We start from the raw sequence: 15,006 nt of genomic DNA on the forward strand, positions 1-15,006 counted from the left end.
CTGCCTCCTCTCCCTTAGCCAATTATGTACCCAAATTACCATCAGCCCTTTAATTCCCTCTGCTTCTATTTTCAGAGTAAGTCTCTTGTGGTATTTTATCAAATGCCTTTTGAAAGTCCATATATACAACATCTGCTGCACTACCTTCATCAACCCTCTGTTACTTCATCAGAGAACTCAATCAGGTTAATCAGACACGATTTACCTTTAACAAATCCATACTGGCTGCCCCTTATTAATCCATGCTTCTCCAAGTGAGAATTAATTTTGTCCTTGACAATGGTCTCTAGTTGTTCACCCACCACTGTCGGGGTCGCAAAATCGCCTCAGCCCCCGAAGATTGGGAAATATTAATCCACATTGTGGACGAAGACTTGTGTGATTTAAATTGTCTCTGGGTTGGACAATGTTTTAAAACATACCCAGAACCGCAAAAGGCTGCGTTAAAAAGCTCGTAAGCTCGGCAGCACTTGGACACTGGAATCAAAGAACTTTGTGAAAATCGCACACTTTCAGATTGTACATTTTATTAAAAGATGTACTCTTGAGTTTTGGACTGTTTAAATTACCCAGGGCATAAAAATGGCTGAACAGACCTCATGGAAACAGAATTTTAAAAGGCAGCAGGAAAGGACAGACAGGCTGTTAGCATATGAAAAGCTCAGCACTGCCCTGTAGTAAGTTTGAATGGAGCCTGAGCTGTCAGTCACCCTGTGGTATTGGGTGGGTCCGGTAACCTACAAGCTGCTTGTTTACACTGGGGAGTAGCCCATTTGAATCAGCCAATCATCGGACAGCAAGCACAATGGGTTGTTTGCACACATCCATTCACTGAAATTGACTCTACTACGTGATGTCTCCATGTATGAATGGAGGAAGTTAAAAGCCTTTCTCTTGTGTATTCAGACTTTTCGGCACGAAATTGCGCACGGACTTTTTCGGCGCAAAAACAGTAGGGACTCCCAGGGTATAAAGATTAAGCCCAGGAAGTCTTCTGCCCCCTTTTTTGTCTCTTTTACTCTTTGGACTGCAGGTGAGCAAGGTTTTGACCCACCAGCAAGACAATCTAGTGAGAAGTAAAGGGGTGGTAATTTAAGGGAAATGTTGCTAAGATTGTAAGGTTAACATTGTAGCCATTTATCCCTCGTTTTTGCCGTCTGCCTTCCCGTTAAGCAATTTTACCGTGATTACTTTGATCGTGTGGTGTAGTTTCTTTAGTTTTAATAAAATTTGACTTTCTTGCATTCAGACTATTTGTCCGTTTTTAATATATCATTAATTATAAGTTCCTCCAGTCAGAACTGGAGGCGGGTGGGGGGGGGGGTTTAAGCGATTCAAAGCCGCTGATTGGAATTGGTCACAGTGCAGTGGCAAAGGCTGCCTGACCAGGTAAATTAATGCCTGGATTTCAAAATTCTCATCCTTGTTTTCAAATCCCTCCATGGCCTCGCCCCTCCCTATCTTAGTTATTCCCTTCAGCCTCACAACCACCGCCCCCTGGCGATAGAATCACAGAAAAATTACGGCACAGAAGGAGGCCATTCGGCCCATCTTGTCCGTGCCGGCCGATTAAATGCTATCCACACCAATCCCACTTTCCAGCACTTGGTCCGTAGCCTTGTAGGTTACGGCACTTCAGGTGCACATCCAAGTACCTTTTAAAATGTGATGAGAGTTTCTGCCTCTACCACCCTGTCAGGCAGTGAGTTCCAGACCCCCACCACCCACTGGGTGAAAACATTTCTCCTCAACTCCCCTCTAAACCTCCGACCAATTACTTTAAATCTGTGCCCCGTGGTTGTGGACCCCTCAGCCAAGGGAAATAGGTCCTTCCTATCTCGGCCCCCTCAGAATTTTATACACCTCAATCAGGTCTCCCCTCAGCCTCCTCGGTTCCAAAGAAAACAACCTCCTCCCCCCCCCCCGAGACATCTGCGCTCCTCCAATTCTGCCCTCTTGAGCATCCCTGATTATAATCGCTACACCATCAGTGGCCGTGTCTTCTGTTGCCTCGGCCCTAAGCTCTGGAATTCCCTCCCTGAACCTCTCCGCCTCTCTTTCATAGACAGTAGGAGCAGGAGTGGGCCATTCGGCCCCTCGAGCCTGCTCCGCCATTCAATGAGATCATGGCTGATCAAAACCCACCTCTGTGACCAAGCTGTTGGCCATCTGCCCTAATTTCCCCTTATGTGGCTCGGGTTCACATTTTTCAATGTCTTACAATACTCCTGTGCAGCGCCGTGGGACGTGTTCCTACGTTAAAGGCGCTATAGAAATACAAGTTGTTGTTGTTCTCATTGTTGGAGGTGAGCTCTGAACAGGCCCCGCCCCCTCCCCCTACTCCACATGCTCCGCTCCAAGGTGAGCGCGGGCTCTGAACAGGCCCCGCCCCCTCCCCCTACTCCACATGCACCACTCCAAGGTGAGCGTGGGCTCTGAACAGGCCCCGCCCCCTCCCCCTACTCCGCATGCTCCGCTCCAAGGTGAGCGCGGGCTCTGAACAGGCCCCGCCCCCTCCCCCTACTCCGCATGCACCGCTCCAAGGTGAGCGTGGGCTCTGAACAGGCCCCGCCCCCTCCCCCTACTCCACATGCGCCTCTCCAGGGTGAGCGTGGGCTCTGAACAGGCCCCGCCCCCTCCCCCTACTCTGCATGCTCCGCTCCAAGGTGAGCGTGGGCTCTGAACAGGCCCCGCCCCCTCCCCCTACTCCACATGCTCCGCTCCAAGGTGAGCGCGGGTTCTGAACAGGCCCCGCCCCCTCCCCCTACTCCACATGCTCCGCTCCAAGGTGAGCGCGGGCTCTGAACAGGCCCCGCCCCCTCCCCTTACTCCGCATGCTCCGCTCCAAGGTGAGCGCGGGCTCTGACTCTGAACAGGCCCCGCCCCCTCCCCCTACTCCACATGCTCCGCTCCAGGGTGAGCGTGGGCTCTGAACAGGCCCCGCCCCCTCCCCCTACTCCACATGCTCCGCTCCAAGGTGAGCGTGGGCTCTGAACAGGCCCCGCCCCCTCCCCCTACTCCACATGCTCCGCTCCAAGGTGAGCGTGGGCTCTGAACAGGCCCCGCCCCCTCCCCCTACTCCACATGCTCCGCTCCAAGGTGAGCGTGGGCTCTGAACAGGCCCCGCCCCCTCCCCCTACTCCGCATGCTCCGCTCCAAGGTGAGCACGGGCTCTGAACAGGCCCCGCCCCCTCCCCCTACTCCGCATGCTCCGCTCCAAGGTGAGCACGGGCTCTGAACAGGCCCCGCCCCCTCCCCCTACTCCGCATGCTCCGCTCCAAGGTGAGCGTGGGCTCTGAACAGGCCCCGCCCCCTCCCCTTACTCCGCATGCTCCGCTCCAAGGTGAGCGCGGGCTCTGAACAGGCCCCGCCCCCTCCCCTTACTCCGCATGCACCGCTCCAAGGTGAGCGCGGGCTCTGAACAGGCCCCGCCCCCTCCCCCACAGGCGCCGCTCCAAGGTGAGCGCGGGCTCTGAACAGGCCCCGCCCCCTCCCCCTACTCCACATGCACCGCTCCAAGGTGAGCGCGGGCTCTGAACAGGCCCCGCCCCCTCCCCCTACTCCACATGCTCCGCTCCAAGGTGAGCGCGGGCTCTGAACAGGCCCCGCCCCCTCCCCCTACTCCACATGCTCCGCTCCAAGGTGAGCGCGGGCTCTGAACAGGCCCCGCCCCTCCCCCTACTCCACATGCTCCGCTCCAAGGTGAGCGCGGGCTCTGAACAGGCCCCGCCCCCTCCCCCTACTCCACATGCTCCGCTCCAAGGTGAGCGCGGGCTCTGAACAGGCCCCGCCCCCTCCCCCAACTCCACATGCTCCGCTCCAAGGTGAGCACGGGCTCTGAACAGGCCCCGCCCCCTCCCCCTACTCCGCATGCACCGCTCCAAGGTGAGCGCGGGCTCTGAACAGGCCCCGCCCCCTCCCCCAACTCCACATGCGCCGCTCCAAGGTGAGCACGGGCTCTGAACAGGCCTCGCCCCCTCCCCCTACTCCGCATGCTCCGCTCCAAGGTGAGCACGGGCTCTGAACAGGCCCCGCCCCCTCCCCCTACTCCACATGCTCCGCTCCAAGGTGAGCACGGGCTCTGAACAGGCCCCGCCCCCTCCCCCTACTCCACATGCACCGCTCCAAGGTGAGCACGGGCTCTGAACAGGCCCCGCCCCCTCCCCCTACTCCGCATGCTCCGCTCCAAGGTGAGCACGGGCTCTGAACAGGCCCCGCCCCCTCCCCCTACTCCACATGCGCCGCTCCAAGGTGAGCACGGGCTCTGAACAGGCCCCGCCCCCTCCCCCTACTCCACATGCACCGCTCCAAGGTGAGCGCGGGCTCTGAACAGGCCCCGCCCCCTCCCCCTACTCCACATGCACCGCTCCAAGGTGAGCGCGGGCTCTGAACAGGCCCCGCCCCCTCCCCCTACTCCACATGCACCGCTCCAAGGTGAGCGCGGGCTCTGAACAGGCCTCGCCCCCTCCCCCTACTCCACATGCTCCGCTCCAAGGTGAGCGTGGGCTCTGAACAGGCCCCGCCCCCTCCCCCTACTCCACATGCTCCGCTCCAAGGTGAGCGTGGGCTCTGAACAGGCCCCGCCCCCTCCCCCTACTCCACATGCTCCGCTCCAAGGTGAGCGCGGGCTCTGAACAGGCCCCGCCCCCTCCCCCTACTCCACATGCTCCGCTCCAAGGTGAGCGCGGGCTCTGAACAGGCCTCGTCCCCTCCCCCTACTCCACATGCTCCGCTCCAAGGTGAGCGCGGGCTCTGAACAGGCCCCGCCCCCTCCCCCTACTCCACATGCGCCGCTCCAAGGTGAGCGCGGGCTCTGAACAGGCCCCGCCCCCTCCCCCTGCTCCACATGCTCCGCTCCAAGGTGAGCACGGGCTCTGAACAGGCCCCGCCCCCTCCCCCTACTCCACATGCTCCGCTCCAAGGTGAGCGCGGGCTCTGAACAGGCCCCACCCCCTCCCCCTACTCCGCATGCTCCGCTCCAAGGTGAGCACGGGCTCTGAACAGGCCCTGCCCCCTCCCCCTACTCCGCATGCGCCGCTCCAAGGTGAGCGCGGGCTCTGAACAGGCCCCGCCCCCTCCCCCTACTCCACATGCTCCGCTCCAAGGGGAGCGCGGGCTCTGAACAGGCCCCGCTCCCTCCCCCTACTCCGCATGCGCCACTCCAAGGTGAGCGTGGGCTCTGAACAGGCCTCGCCCCCTCCCCCTACTCTGCATGCGCTGCTCCGAGGTGAGCACGGGCTCTGAACAGGCCTCGCCCCCTCCCCCTACTCCGCATGCTCCGCTCCAAGGTGAGCGCAGGCTCTGAACAGGCCCCTCCCCCTACTCCGCATGCGCCGCCGGGCCCCGCTGCTGTGGATGAGCCGCTACCGCGCCTGCGCAGGGCCTCGCATTCTGGGTCGGCCCGGGCAACCGCGAAACTCCGGATCACCGGCGGAAAGTGAGTTTTATGAGGTTTTTTTTATATATAGTGGCGAGAAGCGCGGGCGGGGAGATAAATAAAAAGAAAATACAAACCGGACCGTCCCAGCGCCCTCCCGGCACCGAGCGGAGCGGATTGAGCGGCCGCAGCCCCTTGTCTTCTGCAGGGAGCCGGACTGGGGCACGTCATCAACTCCACGGCGGTGACTGACGGGAGCTCCGACCAATAGGGAGAGAGCGGGCGGAGCTTGGAGGACTGCGGTGGCGGCGGGTCCTCCAACCAATCGGGGTGTCCGAGGGGCGGGACTTCCGCCGCCTGCTTCTCCCGCTGCTGAGACAAGTGGAATGCAGCAGAGGGCGCTCTTGTGAGTTTGGGGCTCAGGCCTGTTAGTGGAGCAGTGCAGAGGGAACTTTACTCTGCACTGGGCTTTACTCCCTCAGCACTGCACTGGAGGGGCAGCACAGAGTTTTAGACTCCAGTCTCTGGAGTGGGACTTCAACCCACAACCTTCTGACTCAGAGGAGAGAGTGCTACTGCCTGAGACACGGCTGACACTCTGTATCTAACCCGTGCTGTACCTGCCCTGGGTGTGTTTGATGGGACAGTGTAGAGGGAGCTTTACTCTGTATCTAACCCGTGCTGTACCTGCCCTGGGTGTGTTTGATGGGACAGTGTAGAGGGAGCTTTACTCTGTATCTAACCCGTGCTGTACCTGCCCTGGGAGTGTTTGATGGGACAGTGTAGAGGGAGCTTTACTCTGTATCTAACCCGTGCTCTACCTGCCCTCACGAGCAAATTTGGCTGGGGTAAATAATATCAGAGAGTTAAATGCGTGGCTCAAAGACTGGTGTGGGAGAAATGGGTTTTGCTTCTTGGGACACTGGCACCAGTACTGGGACAGGAGAGAGCTGTTCCGTTGGGACGGGCTTCACTTGTCCAGTGCTGGGACTAGAATCCTGGCGAATCGAATAACTAGGGCTGTAGAGAGGGCTTTAAACTAATTAGTGGGGGGGGAGGTTTCAAGAGAGCGAAAAATAAAAATGTCAGCGGAGAAGGCAATAGAGCAAGGTAGCAGTGGGGGAATTAAAAACCAGAGCATGTCAGGAAGGGACAGAATATATAAAGGTAAAGTAATAAAGGGGGTAAAAGCAGGAATAAATTGTAACAAAACATATTTAAAAGTTCTTTATCTGAATACACGCAGCATTCGTAACAAAACAGACGAGTTGACGGTACAAATAACTGCACATAGGTATGATCTGTTGGCCATTACGGAGACATGGCTGCAGGGTGACCATGACTGGGAATTAAACATCCAGGGGTATTTGACTATTAGGAAGGACAGACAGGAAGGAAAAGGAGGTGGGGTGGCTGTGTTAATAAAGGATGGAATCACTGCAATAGTGAGAAATGATATTGGGTCAAAGGATCAGGATAGTGAAACGGTTTGGGTGGAAATAAGGAATAATAAGGGGAAAAAGTCACTAGTGGGCGTAGTCTATAGGCCACCTAACAGTTGCAACTCTATTGGTCGGAGTATAAATCAGGAAATAGTTGGGGCTTGTAATAAGGGAACAGCTATAATTATTGGAGATTTTAACTTTCATATTGACTGGACAAATCAAATTGGGCAGGGCAGCCTTGAGGAAGAGTTCATAGAGTGCATTAGGGACGGGTTCCTTGAGCAGTATGTTGCAGAACCAACCAGGGGACAGGCAATCTTAGATCTGGTCCTGTGTAATGAGACAGGATTAATAAAAAATGTCCTAGTAAAGGATCCCCTTGGAATGAGTGACCATAACATGGTTGAATTCCAAATTCAGTTGGAGGGTGAGAGAGCTGGATCTGAAACCAGCGTACTAAGCTTAAATAAAGGAGACTATGAAGGTATGAGAGCAGAGTTGATTAAGTGGACTGGGAAAATAGATTAAGGTGTAAGACGGTACATGAGCAGTGGTGTACATTCAAGGAGATATTTCACAACTTTCAAGAAAAATATATTCCACTGAGGAAAAAGGGGCGTAAAAGAAAAGACAGCCATCCGTGGCTAAGTAAAGTAATAAAGGATAGTATCCGACTGAAAACAAGGGCATATAAAGTAGCCAAATCTAGTGGGAGGATAGAAGATTGGGAAGCATTTAAAAGCCAGCAAAGAATAACTGAAAGATTAATTAAGAAAGGGAAGATAGATTATGAAAGTAAACTAGCAAAAAATATAAAAACAGATAGCAAGAGTTTCTACAGTTATATAAAAAGAAAAAAGGTGGCTAAAGTGAATGTTGGTCCCTTAGAGGACGAGACTGGTAAATTAGTGGTGGGGAACATGGAGATGGCAAAAACACTGAACAAATATTTTGTATCAGTCTTTACAGTAGAGGACACTAAAAATATCCCAACACTGGACAAACAGTGGGCTCTAGGGGGGGAGAAGCTAAACACGATTAAAATCACTAAGGAGATGGTACTGTTAGAACCGGGTTTTCCTGGTCCTCGTCTTGAGTTCCGTAGTATGAAGAATGATTTCAGGCTCGAGGGTTCGGAGAGTTAAAACAACATTTTATTACTTCCAACTGTTCGCAGTGGTCACACAGTATACTGAGGTCTTTTACAGTACATTCGTGTCCCGAGAGTCACACCGGGTTAGGCACGTGTTGCCAGCATTTACGTCCCCGGGAGGTGTCTGACTCTCTTGATGATCCACACGTCTTCTGGCTAAAAAGCAAATACCGGAAGGGAAGCCCCTTTTATAGAGTGGGACAAGGGTCATTACATCACTTCCCTGGCAACAAGTGTTCTCCAATGGGGATCACTTAAGCCCTTTCAGTTTGGCCATGATCTGGTCTTCAGTCTGGCGGGCAAGTCCTGACTTGTCTCACTGCTGCATATGCCTTCCTGAAGTACCGGATCGTGATTGGGCACCGCACAATAGCTAGTCAATCATCTTCTAGCTAGCAGTTAAGCCTTTTCAGTGACCTTTATTGCTCGTTAACACTTGGCCGCAGGCTGGGGCAGGTGTCTCTCTTTTCTGCTAGCTTTGCACTTTGCAAAGCTGGGGCTGCTCTTTAATCTAATCTAGACTTTCCTTGTGCGAAGCCATTTTTGTAAGCCAATTCATCGTCCATTTTATTCACATTTCCACATTCTTCCCTTTGATTCTTTGTACAATCTCCAAGAATCATCATATACAAGGTATCCTCCTGATAGTGCACTTTATCAAGACCATACCCCGTGGCTCCGTTTTGTTTGTGTTCTGGCCATGAACACAAACAAATGGGTTTTAATTTCGAGTTTACAGATAACTGTGTAGGACCGAACAGGCTTCCTCTGGGGGTTTCCCCTCCTCTGCTGAGTCTACTTCTACCCTAATTCGGGAGAGGCGAGGGAGTATAGTAGCTCCTGCACGACTTATACAACATTTGATAATATTTACAAAAATAATAATTATGCTGATGGGAATCATGGTACACAATAAGTCCAATTTATTCTTCTGTTGGGGCTCCTGTCGTATCTCTTTTCACGTGTGTCGCGTGTATCCAAGCTTTTTTTCCTTGTTCTTTCACAGCTGTGGTCCTGTGGTCAACAGGATGACATACGGACCTTCCCACTTGTCTTCCAGGGGGGCTGGCTTTATTTTCTTTACCCAAACTTGTAGCCCGGGGACTAAACTGTGTCCTCCCGGTGGGGGTTCTTGCCAAGCTGCGCTGACCTGTTGGGAAGCAAAACTGACAGCATCTGTTAGATCTTTACAATACTTTAGTACTGTGTCACTTAGAAGATGAATGTCAGCCCTACGTAGATCTATTGTTCCGGGTAGCGACATTGGTCTACCGGTAACGACCTCATAGGGACTGAGTCCAGTGGTCCTTTTCGGGGTGGCTCGAATACTACATAGGACAAGGGGTAGGGCCTGAGGCCATGGCACTCCTTCAGAGTGATACTTAGTGAGCCGTTGTTTAATTGTCCTGTTTGCTCTTTCCACTTGTCCCAATGATTGGGGGTGGTGACGGGTCCAATCCATATGTGTTCCCTTGTTTCATGGGGGCCGAAACACAAGGTCATTTTGTGGGTTCTATGTAAGATGATGTCTTCTCCACTGGCCCCTAAGGCTTTCTCAGTTTTCCCATCTAGCAGGCAGTCTTGGGCATATTGTGTGGGGAAGACCATCAATTCTGCTCCTGTGTCCAATAGGCAGTCTACTTTCAGTGGGGGTGAGTTATCTGTTTTTCCCACCAACAAAGTCATATAGAGGCCGTCCCTGGCTTGGGTGATTAAAGCTCTTAGTTGCCAAGGTACCTCTACCTTCGGGGGTTCGTTGGTGGGGTCTATTGGTTTTTTGCTTGCTGTCAGGCCATGCTATCGAAGGTTTCCCTTCTGGTGGAGTTTGAGTTCCGGTACATTTCTACCATCGCCATCTCTCCAGGGCTAAGGGTCGGTGGGGAGGGGGTAATTGTCTGGGTGTCATACAGGCCGGCGGCACCCAGGGTCTGCCACGGATTTGTGCCGGGTTGATTATCTGGGACTGCCTGTCCTTGCCATTGTCCTCCCCCACCTCTTCCTCCGTTATTGCTTCTTCCTCTACCCCTGTTGCCCACTCGGCATGTTCTAGCCCAGTGTCCCTCTTTCCCACATTTGTAGCAAGTGCCTGGTTTCTTATCTAGGTTTCCCGAAGGGTGTGCAGAGCTTGCTCGCTCCGGGGGGTTTAGTTTCATGACTCGGAGATTGGCACAGTGTTCTCTATCCTGGGTTTCAGGTTCGCAAAAGAAACTGCGTTTGTTTTCCAGTTTGCCATTGTTAATTTGACCAATTTTGCCAGGTCAGGTCTCAAACCATTCATAAATGCGTTTTTCAATGGTTCATGGGTGCAGGCATCCACCTCTGCTTTGGTATTCTGTCCCATGCCAGAGTACTCTACCCACTGGTTAGCGAAACGAACGGCGAAGTCATTGGGGTCTTCTTTTTCTTTTTGGACACAGGAGGCTATTTTGGACCAGTCTGGATTGGTCGGGCCCCTTTCCTGTAGCCAATTTCTAATGGCCGTCCACCCTTCTGTCCTATCGGCTTCTGATTCTATCATAGCTAGGTCAGGGGGGACTATTAGGACTGGTGGAGCTGGAGGTGGTACGGCAGGGAGTGCGGCTCCGGCAGCTGGAGGTGGGTTGGCTGCTTGATGTGCCGCTAATGCCGCTTGGTGTGCTTGTCTGGCTGCGTTAAGTAGGGCGTTTGCTCGTCTGGTGACGGCCATATTTACTATTGCCGTCAGGGCGGCCGACTCTCTTGCGCTAACTACTACTGCTATAACCTGGCATCCATCAAATGGGTGCAGGTTATAGATTGTTCTTTTTCGTTCCAAGAACTGCCAGGCTTTTACTCCGCTTTTCTTTGGGTGCGGCATATCAGTTGCCCATTGATCTATATCTTTTGGGTTGGCCGGGTAATAGGTATAAATTCGGAGATTTCAGCCGCCTACTTCATGTTTTTGTAACCTGATGGGGGCAAGGCGTGGGGGTGGTTTCTCGGTTATATCTTCTTCATCTGATGAGTCCGTAAGAGGAGTATTTATTTTAGCAATATGGGCTTTGTTTGATCGGGGTTGGGGCGTGGGCTGTTCATATGTCGGAGGGGCTGTAGGGGGGGCTGCAGGATAGGTAGGGTACAAGGGCATCGGGGTAATCGTCACCACTTTTGGGCTTTCCCTGTGTGCCTCCCTTTCCTTCTTGATTTTTGCCTTCCACTTTTCTGCTCTTTCGTTTGCTTTTTCAAGGCATTTCTGGTGTTTCTCTAACTCGGTTTTGTATTTTGTTATTTGTTCACGGAGAGCTGTTTTTTGTTCTTTCTCTTTGGCCTCTGCCGCCTTCCGAGTTATTTCCCCTCTCTGCCTACACTGTTTCAAGGTGGCCAATACCCAGCCCGTTTTTCTTTTCCCTCCTTTCATACGGGTGGTCTTGCCCCATGCTCTTTTTATATCATCAAGGGACCATTGTCCTTTTGAGGCACCAAATTTTTGTTCGATATTATATTCATGTTGTGGGACATCGAATGTACTTTCTATATACTGTTTAAGTTGGATTACTATTTCTTCTAACGTGGTTTCGGGAGGGGCTCTGCCTCCTTCTTCCGTCGTTGGTTTTTTACTTGGTTCTGTCATGTTGCCACAGGTCGTAGACTTAACGAATAAGTTTATTGATAGATCAGAGTCCCGGACTCTGTCGCGTGCTAGCAATGGGGCACTGTGCTTCGTTAACCGCCAGCCAGAGGGTACGCTACCCGGTTGGTTCGTTCAATAAAGATCACAGAGACAGGGTGCAAAAAGGGCACAATAAATTATAGTGCTTACCTTTTTCCCCTTTCTTGATGTCTTGCGATCCTGCCGACTACGCCAAGTTGTTAGAACCGGGTTTTCCTGGTCCTCGTCTTGAGTTCCGTAGTACGAAGAATGATTTCAGGCTCGAGGTTTCGGAGAGTTAAAACAACATTTTATTACTTCCAACTGTTCACAGTGGTCACACGGTATATTGAGGTCTTTTGCAGTACATTCGTGTCCCAAGAGTCACACCGGGTTAGGCACGTGTTGCCAGCATTTACTTCCCCGGGAGGTGTCTGACTCTCTTGATGATCCACACGTCTTCTGGCTAAGAGCGAATACCGGTAGGGAAGCCCCTTTTATACGGTGGGACAAGGGTCATTACATCACTTCCCTGGCAACAAGCGTTCTCCAATGGGGATCACTTAAGCCCTTTCAGTTTGGCCATGATCTGGTCTTCAGTCTGGCGGGCAAGTCCTGACTTGTCTCACTGCTGCATATGCCTTCCTGAAGTAGCGGATCGTGATTGGGCACCACACAATAGCTAGTCAATCATCTTCTAGCTAGCAGTTAAGCCTTTTCAGTGACCTTTATTGCTCGTTAACACTTGGCCGCAGGCTGGGGCAGGTGTCTCTCTTTTCTGCTAGCTTTGCACTTTGCAAAGCTGGGGCTGCTCTTTAATCTAATCTAGACTTTCCTTGTGCGAAGCCATTTTTGTAAGCCAATTCATCGTCCATTTTATTCACATTTCCTCAGGCCTCTCCCCAGTGTGAACTCGCTGGTGTGTCAGCAGGTTGGATGACTGAGTGAATCCCTTCCCACACTCAGGGCAGGTGAACGGCCTCTCCCCAGTGTGAACTCGCTGGTGTCTCAGCAGGTGGGATGACTGAGTGAATCCCTTCCCACGCTCAGGGCAGGTGAATGGCCTCTCCCCACTGTGACTGCGCAGGTGTACAGTGAGGTCAGATGACTGCCTAAACCCAGTCCCGCAGTGAGAGCACCTGAACGGTCTCTCGTCAGTGTGAACACGTTGATGGTGTATTAGTTCCCCGGAACCTTTAAAGCACTTCCCACAGTCCGAGCATTTAAAAGGTCTCTCATCAGAGTGAACTCGCTGGTGTGTAAGCAGGGTGGATGAGCGAGTGAATCCCTTCCCACACACGGAGCAGGTGAACGGTCTCTCCCCAGTGTGAGTGCGCTGGTGTACAGTGAGCTCAGATGTCCGCCTGAACCCAGTCCCACAGTGCGAGCACCTGAACGGTCTCTCCCCAGTGTGAAAACGTTGATGGCGTATCATTTCCCTGGAACTTTTAAAGCATAGAAAACATAGAAACATAGAGATAGGAACAGGAGTAGGCCATTCGGCCCTTCGAGCCTGCTCCGCCATTCAATGAGATCATGGCTGATCTTCCTCTGAGATCTTAGCTGATCTTACCAGTTCAGTACCCCGTCCCCGCCTTTTCTCCGTAACCCTTAATCCCCTTAGCCTTCAGAAATATATCCAATTCTCTCTTGAAAATATTTATTGAATTAGCCTTCACAGCCCTCTGTGGCAGGGAATTCCACAGGCTCACCACTCTTTGAGTGAAGAAATTCTTCCTCATCTCTGTTTTAAATGATTTGCCCGCTATTTTTAGACTGTGGCCCCTGGTTCTGTGCTCCCCTGCCATTGGAAACATTCTCTCTGAATTCAGCCTGTCCAGGCCTGCCATAATTTTATATGTTTCGATGAGATCCCCTCTCAATCTTCTAAACTCCAGTGAGTACAAGCCCAAACTATTCAATCTCTCCTCGTAGGTCATTCCCGCCATTCCAGGTATCAGCCTGGTGAATCGCCGCTGCACTCTTTCCATGGCAAGAACATCCTTCCGCAGATGGGGCGACCAAAACTGTACACAATACTCCAGATGCGGTCTCACCAGCACCTTGTACAGCTGTAGTAAGGTATCCCTATTCCTATACTCGAACCCCCTTGATATGAAGGCCAACATACCATTTGCCTTCTTAATCGCCTGTTGCACCTGCATGCTCTCCTTCAGTGACTGGTGCACAAGAACACCCAGGTCCCTCTGCACTTCCCCATCTCCCAATCTATTGCCATTTAGATAATAATCTACCCTCCTGTTTTTACCCCCAAAGTGGATAACCTCGCATTTATCCACATTATAGTGCATCTGCCACGTATCCGCCCATTCTCCCAACCTGTCCAAATCGCACTGTAGCCTCCTGACATCCTCATCAGAGCCCACCCCTCCTCCTAGTTTAGTGTCGTCAGCGAATTTGGAAATATTGCATCCAATTCCCTGATCCAGATCATTTATATATATTGTGAACAGCTGGGGTCCCAGGACAGATCCTTGCGGCACCCCGCTGGTCACTGCCTGCCACTCCGAAAATGAGCCGTTTATTCCAACTCTCTGTTTTCTATCCGCCAGCCAGTTCTCTATCCACGTTAATACTTTGCCCCCAATCCCATGAGCCTTAATTTTGCATGATAATCTTTTGTGTGGAACCTTATCGAAGGCTTTCTGGAAGTCAAGGTACACCACATCCACTGGCTCTCCCCCATCTATTTTACCAGTTACTTCCTCAAAAAATTCCAGCAGATTAGTCAAACACGATTTACCCTTTGTAAATCCATGTTGACTCTGTCCGATCCTTTCCCCATTTGTCAAGTGCTCCGCTATTTTATCCTTAATAATGGACTCTAGCATTTTGCCCACAACCGATGTAAGGCTTACTGGTCTATAATTCCCTGCTTTCTCTCTACCCCCCTTTTTAAATATTGGGGTAACATTAGCTACCCTCCAATCCACGGGTACTGTTCCCGAGTCAATGGAGTTCCGGAAGATGATCCTTAGAGCATCTGCTATCTCCAGGGCCACCTCCTTAAGTACCCTAGGATGTAGTTTATCAGGCCCCGGGGATTTGTCGGCCTTCAGTCCCCTCAACTTACCCAACACCATATCCCTAGAGATACTAATTTCTGTCAGCTCCTCCCTCTCATTAGTCCCTATGTTTGCCGATATTCCTGGGAGGTTATTTGTGTCCTCCTTTGTGAATACAGAACCAAAGTATGAGTTTAATTGGTCTGCCATTTCCTTATTCTCCATTATATATTCTCCCGAATCGGACTGCAAGGGACCGACTTGGGATTTTACCAGTCTTTTCCTCCTGATATACCGATAAAAGCTTTTGCAGTCTGTCTTTATGTTTGCTGCAAGTTTACTTTCGTATTCTATTTTCCCCTTCCTGATTAATCCCTTTGTCCTCTTTTGCTGTATCC

The 15,006-nt window shown here is 52.0% G+C and overlaps 1 protein-coding gene across 1 annotated transcript; it reads right to left on the reverse strand.

Moving 5' to 3' along the window:
* Positions 1-7,958: 7,958 nt before the first annotated feature.
* On the reverse strand, positions 7,959-13,304 carry LOC147096415 (uncharacterized). The gene is made up of 2 exons (XM_085975183.1): positions 11,754-13,304; positions 7,959-9,125 (listed from the first exon to the last, which is right to left on the reverse strand). Exon 1 carries the CDS (start codon positions 13,105-13,107, stop codon positions 12,463-12,465), a length of 645 nt encoding a protein of 214 aa, XP_085831309.1. The 5' UTR covers positions 13,108-13,304; the 3' UTR covers positions 7,959-9,125; positions 11,754-12,462.
* Positions 13,305-15,006: the final 1,702 nt, after the last annotated feature.

Source organism: Somniosus microcephalus, unplaced genomic scaffold (genome assembly GCF_052327205.1).
Source record: "Somniosus microcephalus isolate GS21.2 unplaced genomic scaffold, FLI_Smic_1.0 unresolved_chr1, whole genome shotgun sequence".
Lineage (NCBI taxonomy): Eukaryota > Metazoa > Chordata > Chondrichthyes > Squaliformes > Somniosidae > Somniosus > Somniosus microcephalus.